The sequence below is a fragment of the Oryx dammah genome, unplaced genomic scaffold, assembly GCF_014754425.2.
Source record: "Oryx dammah isolate SB20612 unplaced genomic scaffold, SCBI_Odam_1.1 HiC_scaffold_26, whole genome shotgun sequence".
NCBI classification, from domain to species: Eukaryota; Metazoa; Chordata; class Mammalia; order Artiodactyla; family Bovidae; genus Oryx; species Oryx dammah.
Window position 1 is genome coordinate 34945219 of NW_024070210.1, and position 16871 is coordinate 34962089.

Below are 16871 nucleotides of genomic sequence, written 5' to 3' on the forward strand. Positions count from 1 at the left end.
CAAGATGGCCAAAAGGTTTTTGGTAAAATGGCTTTTGAAAACTGCTTTTGTGTGCTGGATCTCAAATATTAGGAGAAAGTAGTTGAACAGTGCTATTTTTAAAATTCTTTCTTTTATATCTTAACAGTTATGAACCTGAACTGTTTCCTGGCCTTATTTATAGAATGGTGAAACCACGAATTGTGTTGCTTATCTTTGTATCTGGAAAAGTTGTGTTGACAGGTAAGTTCTAAGATTCTGACTTTCTTAAAATTCAACAGCTTTGCGTATGCTTTGCTTATGCTTTGTTTTATCTTTTAAATAACTTTATTCACTGTCATATAGCAATTCTTGGTATTATAGAATACCCGGAAGAAAATGAAAAGCAAAATGAAAGATAACATCATACGTTGGTCCCTATAGTTAAACAACATAACTTTTTCCATGTTTTTATGTCATTTTGATATATATAAAATGAATATGTTATGTGTCTATATGTCTGTTCAGTTGCTCAGTTGTGTCCAACTCTCAGTCGTGATCCCATGAACTGTAGCCCACCAGGCTTCTCTGTCCATGGAATTTTCCAGGCAAGAATACTAAAGTTTATAGCTATTTCCTACTCCAGGGATACTCATCTTTACATCCTATCTTTTTAATAACTATTATAACATATGTAGCTTAACTCACTGTTACAAATTCTTAATGAAGACTTTCAATGTCTGAACAATGTTCCTACAAAGGGGTCAATAAATCTTTTTCTGCAAAGAGCTAAATACTAAATGTTTTAGGTTTTGTGGGCAGTAGAGTCTCTGTCACAACTGAGCCTTGTTTTATTGTGAAAGTAGCTGTGAACACCACTTAAGAAAAAGGCTCTGAAGTGTGAACTTAATGTAATTCATTTAATTTACACATATCAACTAATTTGCTTTTTTTCCCCCCCAAACATTTCAGTATAAAAATCATTCTTAGCTCACAGGCTATACAGAATCAGGTAGCAGACTAGGTTTGACCAGCACACCTAAGTTTCCCAACCTCTGTTCTAACATGTTACTGCATCAAACTGATTCTCCCATTGTCACGTTATGCTTTTTCTTTGTTTGCTGCTTATTAATAGGACAAAAGTTCGGCTATTTTTTTGTGTAGAGAGTCATTTATTAGTGTAAATGCTCAGAAGTGAAGTCGCTCAGTCGTGTCTGACTCTTTGCAACCCCATGGACTGTAGCCTACCAGGCTCTGGGCCCATGGGATTTTCCAGGCAAGAATACTGAAGTGGGCTGCTATTTCCTTCTCCAGGGGATCTTCCCAACTCAGGGATCAAACCCGAGTCTCCTGCATTGCAGACAGACGCTTTACCGTCTGAGCCACTAGGGAAGACCTATGCTCAGAAGGGGAATATTTGTCTAAAGACAGACCATTTTAAAGCTTCCTAGTACAAATTATTTTATGAAATTGTTTTGAAAAGGGTTATACAATGCAGTTTTTCTATAGCATACATTGCTGCCAGCAATGTATCTGAGTATCTTTTACAAACTGTCAGCAACATTCAAAACAATAATTTACAGAAGAAAACTCTAACTGTGCAAATGAAAGGGATCTCACTGGTCCTCAGAAATAGAAATTGATCGCTTTTCAGCATAGTAAATAGCATTTCATCTTTTTAAAATAGTGCGTATGTAACTTACTGCTTTTTGTCTACTTTTCCCCCTCTAAGGGTTTGTATGAGTTCACCGTAGTATTGAAAATAATTACTCTCCGTTTTATTTGTGATTTTGTCCAGTTTGGCTTATTTTTACGTAAAGGTTTTTTAAATTCTTGAGGTAAATGGTTTAGGCTCTTTTCCACACCATTCTACTAAGGTGTGCTGGTTTTGCCTTATTTTGTCTGACTTTTTACACAATTTACTCTCTGGGACCAGTATGAATTTCTGGTTCATATGGCATGAGGCAAATTGACTATTCCCCACCCCCAAATAGCTGGCCAGCCAACCTAAAACTACATATCTTCATTATTAATTTCTGATGACTTCTTTTTGGCCTTTATTTTAAAATGTGGGTCTGGTCTCCAGTTCCACCTTTGCTCCTGAATTATACTATGATAATCCTACTGTATTTTTACTATATTGTGGTTATGAATGTGTGTTAATCCTGCTGCTGCTGCTGCTAAGTCACTTCAGTCGTGTCCGACTCTGTGTGACCCCATAGATGGCAGCCCACCAGGCTCCCCCATCCCTGGGATTCTCCAGGCAAGAACACTGGAGTGGGTTGCCATTTCATTCTCCAATGCATGAAAGTGAAAAGTGAAAGGGAAGTCACTCAGTCGTGTCCGACTCTTCGAGACTCCATGGACCTCAGCCTACCAGGCTCCTCTGTCCATGGGATTTTCCAGGCAAGAGTACTGGAGTGGGGTGCCATTGCCTTCTCCGGTGTTAATCCTAGTGAGCTCTATATCTGATAGGCCAGTTTCCCGTTGTTGCTTCTCTTTGTATTAGCTCCCCTCAAATATTTATTCTTCCAAATAAACTTTAAAACTTAATAATATCTTGCCTCATCTAAAGCCAGTTGAGATTTCTGCATTAGCTGAATTAATTTGAGAAACATCGATAAAGTTATTACTCAGCATCCAAAAACATGGAATGTCTGTTATTAAATCTTTAGAACGCCCAGTAAGTGTTACAGTTTTTCTTTCAGACATAATGTGTCTTCAAAATGGGGAAAGCTTGTTTAGAATTCAAGAACCTTTTGAATACAACAATGCAACAATTGCTCAGATGCAACCAGTTTAGTGTCTGGAATAATTAAGACCTCCTAGTAATTGACAATGGCACCCCACTCCAGTACTCTTGCCTGGAAAATCCCACGGAGAGAGGAGCCTGGTGGGCTGTCGTCTATGGGGTCGCACAGAGTCGGACACGACTGACGCGACTTAGCAGCAGCAGTAATTGACAGTTTCCCTCTATATGTCCTGAAGAAAGGGGAAAAAGCCTGCCAAGTACATTGGATAGTGTAGATACTGCAGGCAAATACATGCCCTCCTCCAGGGGAAAAAAAAATTTAAGACCTTTGAATGGATGTTTTCATCTATGTGTTATGTATCGTTAGGAATCTATCTTATTTACAAGTACAAATTGCCAAGTACAGGCTAAGTTCCTATTATAGGTATACAAGAACAAGTTTCTTTAAATATCCATAATTCAGACCAACTTTCTTACTTATCCCAAATAAAAAGGAAAAAGATATACTTTCATGTGCGCATTTGCTAGTAAAGTCACTCAGTTGTGTGCGACTCTTTGTGACCCCGTGGACTGTAGTCTACTAGGCTCCTCCATCCATGGGATTCCCCAGGCAAGAATACTGGAATGGGTTGCCATTTCCTTCTCCAGGGGATCTTCCCAACCCAGGGATTGAACCTGGGTCTCCCACATCGCGGGCAGACACTTTAACCTCTGAGCCACCAAGGAAAAGTTTCAAATTACAAAAGTAAAGGAATGTCAACACAGGGTACTGAAGACTATACAATATGCTTCCCTGAAAATTTGTCAGTGTGTTCAGCTGAAAGAACAGGCATAGCTAGTTGTAAAACTGTCTTACTCCCTTGAGGTGCCAAAGCTGCAATCAGCAGGTCCAAAGCTACAACTGAATGAATGGTTAAATGAGCTGAGAACAAAGAGAACCTACTTTCCTACTTTGGTCTTCATCATGGTCCCAGAGAGCAAACAGCAAAGGGACCTTAACACTACTTTTTCAAATCTGTGCTGCTTTTCTATGGCTAATATGACATTTAGGACCCATGCTTTCTTTCAGACCATGGTAAAATGAATAGTCTAGCTAGGCTCTGCTGGAACAATATACAGTGACAGCATATATGTCAGTTTTCACTTCCAAGATGAGACATAATAAAGCCATGTTAGGTACTCATATACCAGGCGTTATGATATTAAGGGCTTTTATGTGGATTCTAGTTAACTCTGTGGGCTTCCCTGGAGGCTCAGTGGTAAAGAATTTGCCCGCAATGCAGGGAATGCAGTCGATCCCAGGGTTGGGAAGATACCCAGGAGAAGGAAATGGCAATCCACTCCAGTATTCTTGCCTGGGAAATCCCAGGAACAGAGGAGCCTGGCGGGCTACAGTCCATGCGACTGCAAAAGAGTCAGACATGATTTAGTGACCAGACAACAACAGTTAACTCTGTGAGGTTGTGCTTAATATCTCAGTCTCCTCACCTGTAAAATGAGGACAATGGAGAGCTTAAGTAACATTAACAGTGTCGAACAGCTGTTGACGCTGCACATGCCTGGCTTCAGAACCCACCATCTTCATGTACATACACTATCCCCCAGCTCTTTAGATGTCTAGGAATACACCTGTGTGGTCTTTTGGACACTTTCCTCCTAATACTCCTTGTCACCTAAGGAATGGCAAATACTCTTAGTGGTGACAGGCAGCAGGTGTGGTGGCTAAGAGGCTAAGCTCTGGAAGCCAGTCATCTAGTTTTAATCCAAGCTTTACCATCCATTGGCTACATTGATCTTGGGTGAGTTTGTGCTCCACATTGATTTCTACATATGTAAAAGGCAGGTGCCCATAGAAACTACCTGCTAAGTGTTATGAGGCTTAAAAACAAGACCTGACATATGGTAAACACAGTATAGATGTTAGCTGTTATTACCTCTGTGAAAGCCCACTCTTCTTGTGTTTTCCCCAGCACCGAAAAAGATGAACTGTTGCTCTCATGCCTTGCCCAGATAATAGGAATATGAAGTTTAAAGAGGTTTTAGTAAAATGCTTTTTATACTTATTTCCTTCTGGCATAAAGGATGCAGAATCTGGGCCTTTGTTACAGAGGGTCACTCTCAATCAGCTGGGTGTCAGTGGTTCTTGGAAATGAGTTGGTCAGAGGACACCATAAAAATGGCAAGACTTAATAGTGAGTGAGCCAGACAGAGAACAGGATGTCTCTGTTGACCATTGCTGGTAATTTACCACTAAGAGCGACTCAGTATATATTGCAAAATGTAAACCTTGAGAGGTTAAAGACTGTTTATTTTTCCCCCAATTTGTAAGACTTTCATTTATGTGTATACACATATGGTATCCCTTGGAAAAATAAGATGTGTACTTGTGACTTGGTGTAAGAATAGAGTTAGAAAATCCAGGTAGTCCTGGGAAGAGATATTGGGGCTGGCTAAAGGAGATCAGTCCTGGGTGTTCTTTGGAAGGAATGATGCTAAAGCTGAAACTCCAGTACTTTGGCCACCTCATGTGAAGAGTTGACTCATTGGAAAAGACTCTGATGCTGGGAGGGATTGGGGGCAGGAGGAGAAGGGGATGACAGAGGATGAGATGGCTGGATGGCATCACCTACTCAATGGACATGAGTTTTTGTGAACTCCAGGAGTCGATGATGGACAGGGAGGCCTGGCGTGCTGCAATTCATGGGGTCACAAAGAGTCGGACATGACTGAGCGACTGAACTGAACTGAACTGAAAAGGTAGGGAGGGCTTCCCAGGTGGTGCTAGTGGTAAAGAACCTACTTGCCAATGCAGGAAACATAAGAGACGTGGGTTCCATCCCTGAGTGGGGAAGATTCCTCTGGTGGAGGACAGGACAACCCACTCCAGTGTTCTGGCTTGGAAATCTCTTGGACAGAGGAGCCTGGTGGGCTACAGTTCATAGGGTCACAAAGAGTTGGACATGACTGAAGCAAATTAGCACGCATGCATGCATGCAAGGGGTATGGATGAGCTTGCAAACTCTGTTGTTAGATGATAGATATTTAATAAACTTTGGATGCCTACAAGGTACATATACTGTTTTAGGTACTCAAGATGCGAAAGCAAATACAACACACTCCTTATCCAGCAAAAATCCAGCCCTGGTGAAGGAGACAGACAAATTACATGATACTGATTCTCACAGAACCAAATGATAAGCCATGAGTGCGTGAACCAGCCATCTCAGCATCCCTAATCCTGAAGTACATTCTTTTATGGCTGAGCTCTTGTTAAATGTTACCATTTGAAAAGGACTTTTTGCAAAAACTTGTTCACGCAATCCTTATAGTCACCCTATGAGAAGACTGTTGTCCTTGTTTATAGGTGAGGAAATAGAAGCTCAGAAGTTAAACAATCTGCCTGTGATTTCAAACTTAGTGGGAGTGCTTGCATTTGAGCCCATGTGGTCCAAGCCAGTAGCCAGTGCTTTCTCAGTGCACTAGCCACAGAATTTCTATCTCATTTACCACAGTTAGCAAAGGTGTTTATTCCCCATATTGGTGTCATCATAACTTGAAGGAATGATCTGGTGAAAGTGAAAGTTGCTCAGTCATGTCTGACTCTTTCCGACCCCATGGACTGTACCCTGCCAGGCTCCTCTGTCCATAGAATTCTCTAGGCAAGAATACTGGAGTAGGTAGCTGTTCCCTTCTGTAGGGGATCTTCCAAATCCATGGATCAAACCCAGGTATCCCACATTGCAGGTGAATTCTTTACTGTCTGAGCCACCAGGGAAGTTCAAGAACACTGGAGTGGATAGCCGTTCCTTCTCCAGGGGATCTTCCCGACCCAGGAATAAAAGCAGAGTCTCCTTCATTGCAGGAGATGGAAGTAAAGTCTGATGCTGTAAAAAACGATATTGCATAGGAACCTGGAATGTTAGGTCCATGAATCAAGGTAAATTGGAAGTGGTCAAACAAGAGATGGCAAGAGTGAACATCAACATTTTAGGAATTAGTGAACTAAAACAGACTGGCATGGGCAAATTTAACTCAGATGACCATTATATCTACTACTGTGGGCAAGAATCCCTTAGAAAAAATGAAGTAGCCCTCATAGTCAACAAGAGAGTCTGAAATGCACTTCTTGGGTGCAAGCTCAGAAACGACAGAATGATCTCTGTTGGTTTCCAAGGCAAACCATTCAATATCACAGTAATCCAAGTCTATGCCCCGACCTATAATGCTGAAGAAGCTGAAGTTGAATGGTTCTATGAAGACCTACAAGACCTTCTAGAACTAACACCCGAAAGAGATGTCCTTTTCATCATAGGGGACTGGAATGCAAAAGTAAGAAGTCAAGAGATACCTGTAGTAACAGGCAAGTTTGGCCTTAGAGTACAAAATGAAGCAGGGCAAAGGCTAACAGAGTTTTGCCAAGAGAATCCACTGGTCATAGCAAACACCCTCTTCCAACAACACAAGAGAAGATTCTACACATGGACATCACCAGATGGCCAACACCGAAATCAGATTGATTATATTCTTTGCAGCCAAAGATAGAGAAGCTCTACACAGTTAGCAAAAACAAGAAGAGGAACTGACTGTGGCTCAGATTGTGAACTCCTTATTGCCAAATTCAGACTTAAATTGAAGAAAGTAGGGAAAACCACTAGACCATTCTAAATGAATGGTCTAAATGAATGACCTAAATGAAATCCCTTACGATTATACAATGGAAGTGACAAATAGATTCAAGGGATTCTATCTGATAGAGAGCCTAAAGAACTACGGATGGAGGTTTGTGACATTGTACAGGAGGCAGTGATCAAGACCATCCCCAAGAAAAAGAAATGCAAAAAGGCAAAATCGTTGTCTGACAAGGCCTTAGAAATAGCTGAAAAAAAAAGAGAAGAGAAAAGCAAGGAGAAAAGGAAAGATATACCCATATGAATCCAGAGTTCCAAAGAATAGCAAGGAGAGATAAGAAAGTCTTCCTTAGTGATCAGTGCAAAGAAGTAGAGGAAAACAATAGAATGGAAATGACTAGAGATCTCTTCAAGAAAATTAGAGATACCAAGGGAACATTTCATGCAAAGATGAGCACAATAAAGGACAGAAATGGTAGGGACCTAACAGAAACAGAAGATATTAAGAAGAGGTGGCAAGAATACACAGAAGAACTATACAAAAAAGATCTTCATGACCCAGATAATCACAATGGTGGGATCACCCACCTAGAGCCAGACATCCTGGAATGTGAAGTCCAGTGGGCCTTAGGAAGCATCACTATAAACAAAGCTAGTGGAGGTGATGGAATTTAGTTGAGCTATCTCAAACCCTAAAAGATGCTGTGAAAGTGCTGCAGTGAATATGTCAGCAAATTTGGAAAATGCAGCAGTGGCCATGGGACTATAAAAGGTCAGTTTTCATTCCAATCCCAAAGAAAGGCAATGCCAAAAATGTTCAAACTACCACACAATTGCACTCATCTCACACTAGCAAAGTAATGCTCAAAATTCTCCAAGCCAGGTTTCAACAGTATGTGAACCATGAACTTCCAGATGTTCAAGCTGGATTTAGAAAAGGCAGTGGAATGAGAGATCAAATTGCCAACATCTGTTGGATCATTAAGAAAGCAAGAGAGTTCCAGAAAAACATCTACTTCTGCTTTTTGACTACACCAAAGCCTTTGACTGTGTGGATCACAACAAACTGTGGAAAATTCTTCAAGAGATGGGAATACCAGACCACTTTGCCTGCCTCCTGAGAAATCTGTATTCGGTCAAGAAGAAACAGAACTGGACATGGAACAACAGACTGGTTCCAAATTGGGAAAGGAGCACATCAAGGTTGTATCTTGTCACCCTGCTTATTTAACTTATATGCCGAGTACACCATGCGAAATGCCAGGCTGGATGAAACACAAGCTGGAATCAAGACTTCCAGGAGAAATATCAATAACCTCAGATACTCAGGTGACACAACCCTTATGACAGAAAATGAAGAAGAATTGAAGATGAAAGTAAAAGAGGAGACTGAAAAAGTTGGCTTAAAACTCAACATTCAGAAAACTAAAACCATGGCATCTGGTCCCATCACTTTATGGCAAATAGACGGGGAAACAATGGAAACAGTGAAGACTATTTTGGGTGGGGGGGCTCCAAAATCACTGCAGATGGAGACTACAGTCATGAAATTAAATGACACTTGCCCTTGGAAGAAAAGCTATGACCAACCTAGACAGCATATTAAAAAGCAGAGACATTACTTTGCCGACCAAGGTCTGTCTGGTCAAAGCTATGGTTTTTCCAGTAGTCATGTATGGATGTGAGAGTTGACTACAAAGAAAGCTGAGCACTGAAGAATTGATGCTTTTGAACTGCAGTGTTGGAGAAAACTCTTGAGAGTCCCTTGGACTGCAAGGAGATCAAACTAGTCCATCCCTAAAGGAAATCTGTCCTGAATATTCATTGGAAGGACTGATGCTGAAGCTGAAGCTCCAATACTTTGGCCACCTGATGCAAAAAACTACCTCATTGGAAAAGACCCTGATGCTGGGAAAGATTGAAGGCAGGAGGAGAAGGGGACGACAGAAGATGAGATGGTTAGAAGGCATCACTGACTCAGTGAACATGAGTTTGAGCAAGTTTCAGGAGTCGGTGATGGACAGGGAAGCCTGGCAAGCTGCAGTCGCAAAGAGTCAGACACGAGTGAACTGAACTGAACTCAACTCCTGCGTTGCAGGCAGATTATTTACTAGTTGAGCTACCAGGGAAATTGGTGGTCATCAAAAACTTGAAGGAAAGATCTGATAGATTTCGCTTACAAGAGAAGGGTCATATAACCAGAGTCTGGTGCTCCAAATTGAGATGTTTGATTATAGATTGATTATTGATAGGACTGCGGGGCCAATTTGCTGATGCTGCTGCTGCTAAGTCGCTTAAGTCATGTCTGACTCTGTGCGACCCCATAGACAGCAGCCCACCAGGCTCCACCATCCCTGGGATTCTCCTGGCAAGAACACTGGAGTGGGTTGCCATTTCCTTCTCCAATGCGTGAAAGTGAAAAGTGAAAGTGAAGTCCCTCAGTCGTGTCCGACTCTTTGCGACCCCATGGACTGCAGCCTACCAGACTCCTCCATCCATGGGATTTTCCAGGCAAGAGTACTGGAGTGGGGTGCCATTGCCTTCTCCGGTGGGGCCAATTTAGGTTTCCTCAAAATTTTCATGCCAGTGAGGAAATATTTCACTAAATTGACCGGGTTCCCTCATTGGGATTTACAATTCCTGGTGATGTTTGTTTGCTCCACCTTCTATGTAAAGGAAGGAACACAGATACGTGAAGTCTTCTCTCAAAGTTGATACTCATGATTCGGGGGATCTTCAACTTCTTGGGCCTTGCTTTCCCACACAGTAAATTTTTAAAAATTGCACTAGCCAATTTTCCTAAAGCCTTTTTGTGTCTAAAGTTGTTTTTCTATGATATAAAAAAATGATCACTCTCAATGTCTGTTCCCTCTTGGGCAAGGGGTGTTTTCTACTCTCTAGAGGACACCAGAACACTATACTATTTTGGGCTTGAATGTAAAGCTCTTGGTATTTCTAAAAATTTTTGGCTGCCCCATGAAGCATGTGGGATCCTAGTTCCTTCCCCAGGGATCGAACCTGTGCCCCCTGCATTGGGAGCTTGGAGTCTTAACCACTGGGCCAGCAGGGAAGCCCCTAGGTATTATTTTTAAGTGTTATGAAAAAACTAAAGTACATGGTTACCCAAAATGCTGGACCTGGATATCTGTTAACTCAGATATAAAAAGAAACTTAGTTACCAAAAAAAAAAAAAGAACTTTAGTTTTTTGGGGCGGGGCATTAGGTGAATGTGTATCTGCGCTTGCTATGCCTACTGTGCTGCTGTGCTGTACTTAGTCACTCAGTCACGTCCCACTTTTTGTGACCCCATGGACTATAGCCTGCCAGGCTCTTCCGTCCATGGGGATTTTCCAGGCAAGAATACTGGAGTGGGTTGCCATGCCCTCCTCCAGGGGATCTTCCCACTTCACTGTCTCCCAGTTAAGGCTGTTCTATTCAAATGTATCCAGCACCTGAAAAAGACCATCAAACGAGAGGCAAAGAGTCTTTTTATAGTGATATCTTACTTTTTCCCAAACTAACAGTTTGGCTTCTACAAAACCAGTCTCTTTAGAAACTAAACTTTTTAGTACTATAATTAAAATTTGCTGAGACTTAAGGGACTTTTCCTACTTCAAACGTACCGAGTTTCTATTAACCATTCAATGATTCACCCTCCCACCTCTCTACCAGACATCTTTGAAGGCAGAGGCTCAGAAAGTAAACTCTTTGGCAGTGAATGAGTAACTTTTGCCCTGGCATACCACACTCCCCCCGCCATTTTAAGCTAATAAGTACTTCATTTTTGATTCTTAACTTTTAATTTATTAAGATGAAATGCAAATAGCGAAAATATAACCATTTAAATGAAAAATTGAGGGACAATTAGTTCATTCAAAATGTTGTGCAACCACCAACTCTAGTGCCAAAAGATTTCCACTATTCCAAAATAAAGTCCTATGTCATAGGCAGTTTTGTCCCCTTTCCTCCCTACCCCAACCCCTGGCAACCACCAGTCTCCAGTCTCTGAATTTACTTATTCTGGAGATAGCATATAAATGGAATCATATAATATGTGACCTTTCATGTCTGACTTCTTTTAACGTAATGCTTATGAGGTTCATCTTCATTGTACTTGTATCAGCACTTTATTCCTTTTTGTGGTGGAATAATACTCCATTGTCAGCAATGAATATGCAGCTACATGCATATTATTTGTCTGAGTACTTATTTTCAATTTGGGGAGTATATTCCCAGGTACCCAGGAGTGACATTGCCATGTCATGTGGTAATTCTTTTAGCAGCTTTGAGGAACTGCTAAACTATTTTCCATAGTAGCTGAACCATTTTATGTTTCTACCAGCAACGTATGAGGGTTCCAATTTCTCAGTCTCTTTGCCAACACTTGCCATTTTCCACTTTTAAAATTATTCTAACTCATCCTAGATTCTGAATCCTGATTTCTACCTACTTCCCAAATCTCTTGATTCTCCTTTTGGGAATTCCCTCTTGTTAGTCCCATCCTTAAACCAGATAACTACGTCCCACAAGTTATTTCTGCTGTCTTACTTAGCCTTTCTCCTAGCTAAGTTTATAGCTCCCAAGAACAAATCTTTATCAACTTAAAAACTATTTTCCATTTTTCTTAACAGTTTTTAATATGCTTTTCATTAATCTCCTGCCTCCTGCCCAGTATCAGATAATAGTTCCCTGATAGACTGACAGTTCCACATAAGTACTACCTGTCCTTAACCCTTAACATAACATGCCTGCATAGCTTTGAAAGTGGAAGGTAGTTAGTAGGGCTGACTGATAATCTCGCTCAAGGGTGGGCGGTGTGTCTAATTCATATTTTTATCCTTTTTGACCCCTAGAGTAGTTGTAATTAAAGACCTCGTGAAACTTAACTCTAAGGCTAACAATGGTAGAGTCTTCCCTTCTAATAATCCCTTCCCAAATTGAAATTTGAAACTTTAGAATAGTTCCAGTTTGTCTCACTCTGTTCGTTAATATTAGGGAATAAGGATGTTAACTAAAGCTGGGTAGATCAAAGGAAGTCCCTTTTTCTGGTAGCTATTCTGAAGGAGATCAGCCCTGGGATTTCTTTGGAAGGAATGATGCTAAAGCTGTACTTTGGCCACCTCATGCAAAGAGTTGACTCATTGGAAAAGACTCTGATGCTGGGAGGGATTGGGGGCAGGAGGAGAAGGGAACGACAGAGGATGAGATGGCTGGATGGTATCACTGACTCGATGGATGTGAGTCTGAGTGAACTCCTGGAGTTGGTGATGGACAGGGAGGTCTGGCGTGCTTCGATTCATGGGGTCGCAAAGAGTCGGACACAACTGAGCGACTGAACTGAACTGAAGTGCCCACAGCTGCTGACGAAGGTCATGTTCTGTGGTCATGTCCATGGCACACCGAGAGATAACATTCCATATTTCATACTGTGCCCTAGGAGGCTAAAGATATACTGATGTGCCCACATTACAGAAATACTAGAAAACTCTGCTCTAGGGTATGTTTTTGTGGGAATATGACTGTAGTCACCAAATTCTTTTGTCTTTACCAGAAATAAAGTACTTCTCAGGTACACCTAAAGTATTAAAAGTAATTGAAAGTGACAATGAAATTTTAGTCTTAAGAAAATTTTAGCATTGCTTTTATATTAAAGATTATGTAAACTTGGATTTCTTTATAGGTGCCAAAAAACGTTCTGACATCTATGAAGCATTTGAAAACATCTATCCTATTCTAAAGGGTTTTAAAAAAGCCTGAACATATCATTCAACATCTCACAGTATATTGGTTTGAATATACGCATAAGCCCAGCAACAGAAACAGCTAGACTGTAGATGTCCCATGAACATTTTGACTTTAATTGTTAAAGTGTGATTCTGTATGAGTAACCATGCCTAAGAAATGACGCTTTTTTTCGAAATGTTGTATTATTTTTAAAATGGAAAAAGTAACCTGATTTCAGAATTTGAAGAGTTAAGGTCTTGCTAGAATGATATTCTAACATCATTAAAATTTAATGCTTTGTTCTTGTTAAAGACGTAGTACATGAACATGTGTTCTCTAAAAATGCATAACAATATAGAAATTTAAAATATCTGTATAAAACAGGATAGAAATTGTCTATTGTCTTTTTTTTTTTGCCTTTTAAAATATTGAGTAGACGATCCTGGCCAGTAGGTACAGGCCTGTGACGGATCCTGTCAGAATACAAATGGAACATTAAAGTCTGAAAACTTTAAGAAAAATTAAATAATTACACATCGTTTTGTTTGAAATGATCAGAGAAAAGTATTTCTCTCCCTAAAAATAAATCTCAAACTTTCAGGAACCATTCAGGTTTAGTATAAAGTCTATTTTGAAAACAGTTTAGGGATTTTGTGCTTTTGTACCTTCATAACCCTGTGTAACTGTATTAAAATAGATCAAATAAGACTTAAGAGGCTGGAGCAAAGAGCTCAGCTTCAAAACCCAATTAGCTTGTGGGAATCATGCGCATTTGATGAAGTGGAGATTAACAGGGAGGGGGATGGGCTAATAAGAGTCTTGGACCTTGTTCCCCTGTGGGCGGGGATTGCCTTTCACTAAAATGAGGACAGGGAGGCCTGGCCTGCAGTCCATGGGGTCTCAAAGAGACGGACACGACTGGTCGACTGAACAACAACAAAATGAGGAAACGTTTGTGGGGAGGGAGAGTTCAGTTTTGTTTCTGAATTGCTTCAAACCAATTCTGTACAGTGAATTGGTCACCGTACATTACTTTAAGCCTAGTGTAGGCAGTTCTGAATTTGGGGTTATGGAGGGAATGATGCTGAAGCTGAAACTCCAGTACTTTGGCCACCTCATGCAAAGAGTTGACTCATTGGAAAAGACTCTGATGCTGGGAGGGATTAGGGGCAGGAGGAGAAGGGGACGACAGAGGATGAGATGGCTGGATGGCATCACTGACTCGATGGAGTCGAGTCTGAGTGAATTCCTGGAGTTGGTGATGGACAGGGAGGCCTGGTGTGGTACGATTCATGGGGTCGCAAAGAGTCAGACATGACTGAGCGACTGAACTGAACTGAACTGAACTGAACTTGGGAGAGAAGCCCTAGTTGAAGGGAGAAATTAAGGCAGTCATTAATTTATAGCCTGCCAAAATAATCCTGTTGAGTCACTGGTCTGGATCATTTGACCTATGAGCCCAATTTTTTTTCTTCTGTAGTTTACAGGCATATTCAAACACCAATTACTCTGATATAATCCTCTGGCCCATCTTATTTATCCTCACAGAAAGAAATTTGGAGTAATCAAGCCATGTTAAAATACTACCTAGTTGAAATTCTTGGAATATGGCCGAGAATAGAAGCAGAATGCTGGACATTAAAATTTATTTTTCATAAAGATCCAACTTGATTTACACGTTCAGTACAGTTGTTTCCACTGGTTAGTTATTATTGGCAAAATACTATCAGATTACCATTAAACGGATTGACTTGTTAATCCTCACGTCGTTGGGTGGGCACTGAAATTTTCTCCACGTGAACACAGGAGAGGTGAGGAATTTGCCCCGAAATCACATGAGCCATAATTCCACCTCGCTCCAAGACCCACTTCCCTCATCCAACTCTGCGGTAATTTTAGCCAAATGTATTAAGTATACACAGCTAATGACAGAAATTCCCTTATGCGTTCGCAATCTGTCTTCCCCAAATCCTGAGGGAACTGTATTACTATCTTTTGCACAAGTTTGTGGCGTTAATTTGTAGCCTGGACGTGAAGGAGCCTGATGACACTCTGTTGCGCTGCCTCGCCCCCCTCTAACCTAATTTCTACCCAGCGGCAGCTGAGAGGTAGGCGAGGTCGGGCGAGGTGCTCGCGGGATTCCCGCCGAGCTCCTGGAGCCTCCCTAGGCCCCTCCCAGGCCCCTCCTCCTCACCCAAGATGCACCTGGTTGAAAACAAAATCCCACGTGACTGGCTCTGCTCTCATGCTATCATGGCGTCTCCCAGTGGGAAGGGAGCCCAGGCGCCGGAGGCTCCTGGCTGCGGGCCCCAGCCGCTCGCCCGGGACCTGGTAGACTCTGTGGACGACGCGGAGGGGCTGTACGTGGCGGTCGAGCGCTGCCCGCTCTGCAACACCACCCGCCGGCGGCTGACCTGCGCCAAGTGCGTCCAGAGTGGCGATTTCGTCTACTTCGACGGCCGCGACCGCGAAAGGTACGGCAGCCGCCCCTGCCCTATTGTCTTCTCTGGGTGTCTCCACTGGCTCGGAGGCTGGAGCCTGGAGCCGAGTCTGGGCCGCGGAGCCCAGCGAAACAGGAGGAGGTAGCGAGGGTAGCTCCTTTGCGCCGGTGCTTTGCTCCCAGTGGACGGGGATGGGGATGGAGGCCCGAAGAGGAGAGGTCGCAGTTTCTTCCTAACCCACTCGAGTGGAGTCTGACCTCGCGGTGCTTCTGGTACTAGGTGGTGCCTGTGGAGAGGTCTTCTCTTATTGCCATAGAGTTGGATTCTCGGTACTTTGTTAGTCGCTCAAGCAAAAGCTTGGTTTAATCTTTATTTTCAAAAGAACATTCCTTTTCTAGAGAAGATGCCAGAAGAGAATCAAATAACTGGTTAAGAGGGATTCGGGCCCTGGTAGTTTGTGTCACAGATTGATCTTGTTATCAGACATATTTACTCTAATGTATAAACTAGTCTAGCTAGTTTCTTCCCTTTGCAAAGATTGTTTTGAATGTTAAGGAGTTTGAGGATGTGTTTCCTCTGTTTTACAAATGCAGAGTGGGAGGTGCAAGCCCTTAGAGAATTGAATTTAAAACACGTTTTGGCCTCGTTTTGGAATTTAAACAGAGGCCTACAAGTCCTGGGCTTTCCAGGTGGCTCAGTGGTAAAGAATACAGCTAACAATGCAGGAGCCCCGGGTTCTGTCCCTGGGTGGGGAAGATGCCCTGGAGAAGGAAATGGCAACTCACTCCAGTATTCTTGCCTGGGAAATCCATGGACAGAGGAGCCTGGCGGGGTACAGTCCATGGGGTCCCAAAAGAGTCGGACCGACTTAGTGACTAAAACAAGTCCTTGGTTAAATAATTGTAAAATTAGTGTGGTTAGCTGCAGGTTTTCTCAGTCCCAACTTTTGTTTCAATAACTTAGTGACAGTAAGCCAGCTAATTTTTTTTAGTGCAAAAGTTCAGATAATAACGTCTTAACAACCACCCAATAAGTTATTATCCCTAATTTACTGCTAAGGAAGCTGCACAGTTTCTTGCCCTGGGTCACACAAATAATAAGGGTAGGGACCAGAATTAAATTCCAGGCAGCCTGAACCCATATACCATGCACTTAACCACTGGATTATATAACATCTGTATTTGAAAGTGTTTTTGAGTTTCTGGTAGTCTTCTGATCATGAATGGAGTTCATTGCTTTTTATTTTGAAAAGATTTGTATGATATAATCTTTTAATTCATCATTTTCTCATTGATGTAGTTGATGAATTTAGAAACTGCTGATGTAATAAGTAATAGCTTTAAGAATTAAAACAGTTTTATTATAAAA

At 41.8% G+C, this 16871-nt stretch overlaps 2 protein-coding genes across 2 annotated transcripts in view; both read left to right on the forward strand.

The window, feature by feature from the left end:
* TBPL2 (TATA-box binding protein like 2) overlaps positions 1-13095 on the forward strand; it is a 30713-nt gene extending 17618 nt beyond the window's left edge. The window contains exons 6-7 of the mRNA XM_040227595.1: positions 128-222; positions 13019-13095. Of these exons, the coding sequence (XP_040083529.1) occupies positions 128-222; positions 13019-13095 (172 nt within the window). The remainder of the gene's footprint in view (positions 1-127; positions 223-13018) is intronic.
* A 2206-nt stretch (positions 13096-15301) lies between these two features.
* Positions 15302-16871, forward strand: part of ATG14 (autophagy related 14) — a 39249-nt gene continuing 37679 nt past the window's right edge. Inside the window, exon 1 of the mRNA XM_040226387.1 lies at positions 15302-15536. Coding sequence (XP_040082321.1) covers positions 15316-15536 — 221 coding nt within the window. The 5' untranslated portion in view covers positions 15302-15315. The remainder of the gene's footprint in view (positions 15537-16871) is intronic.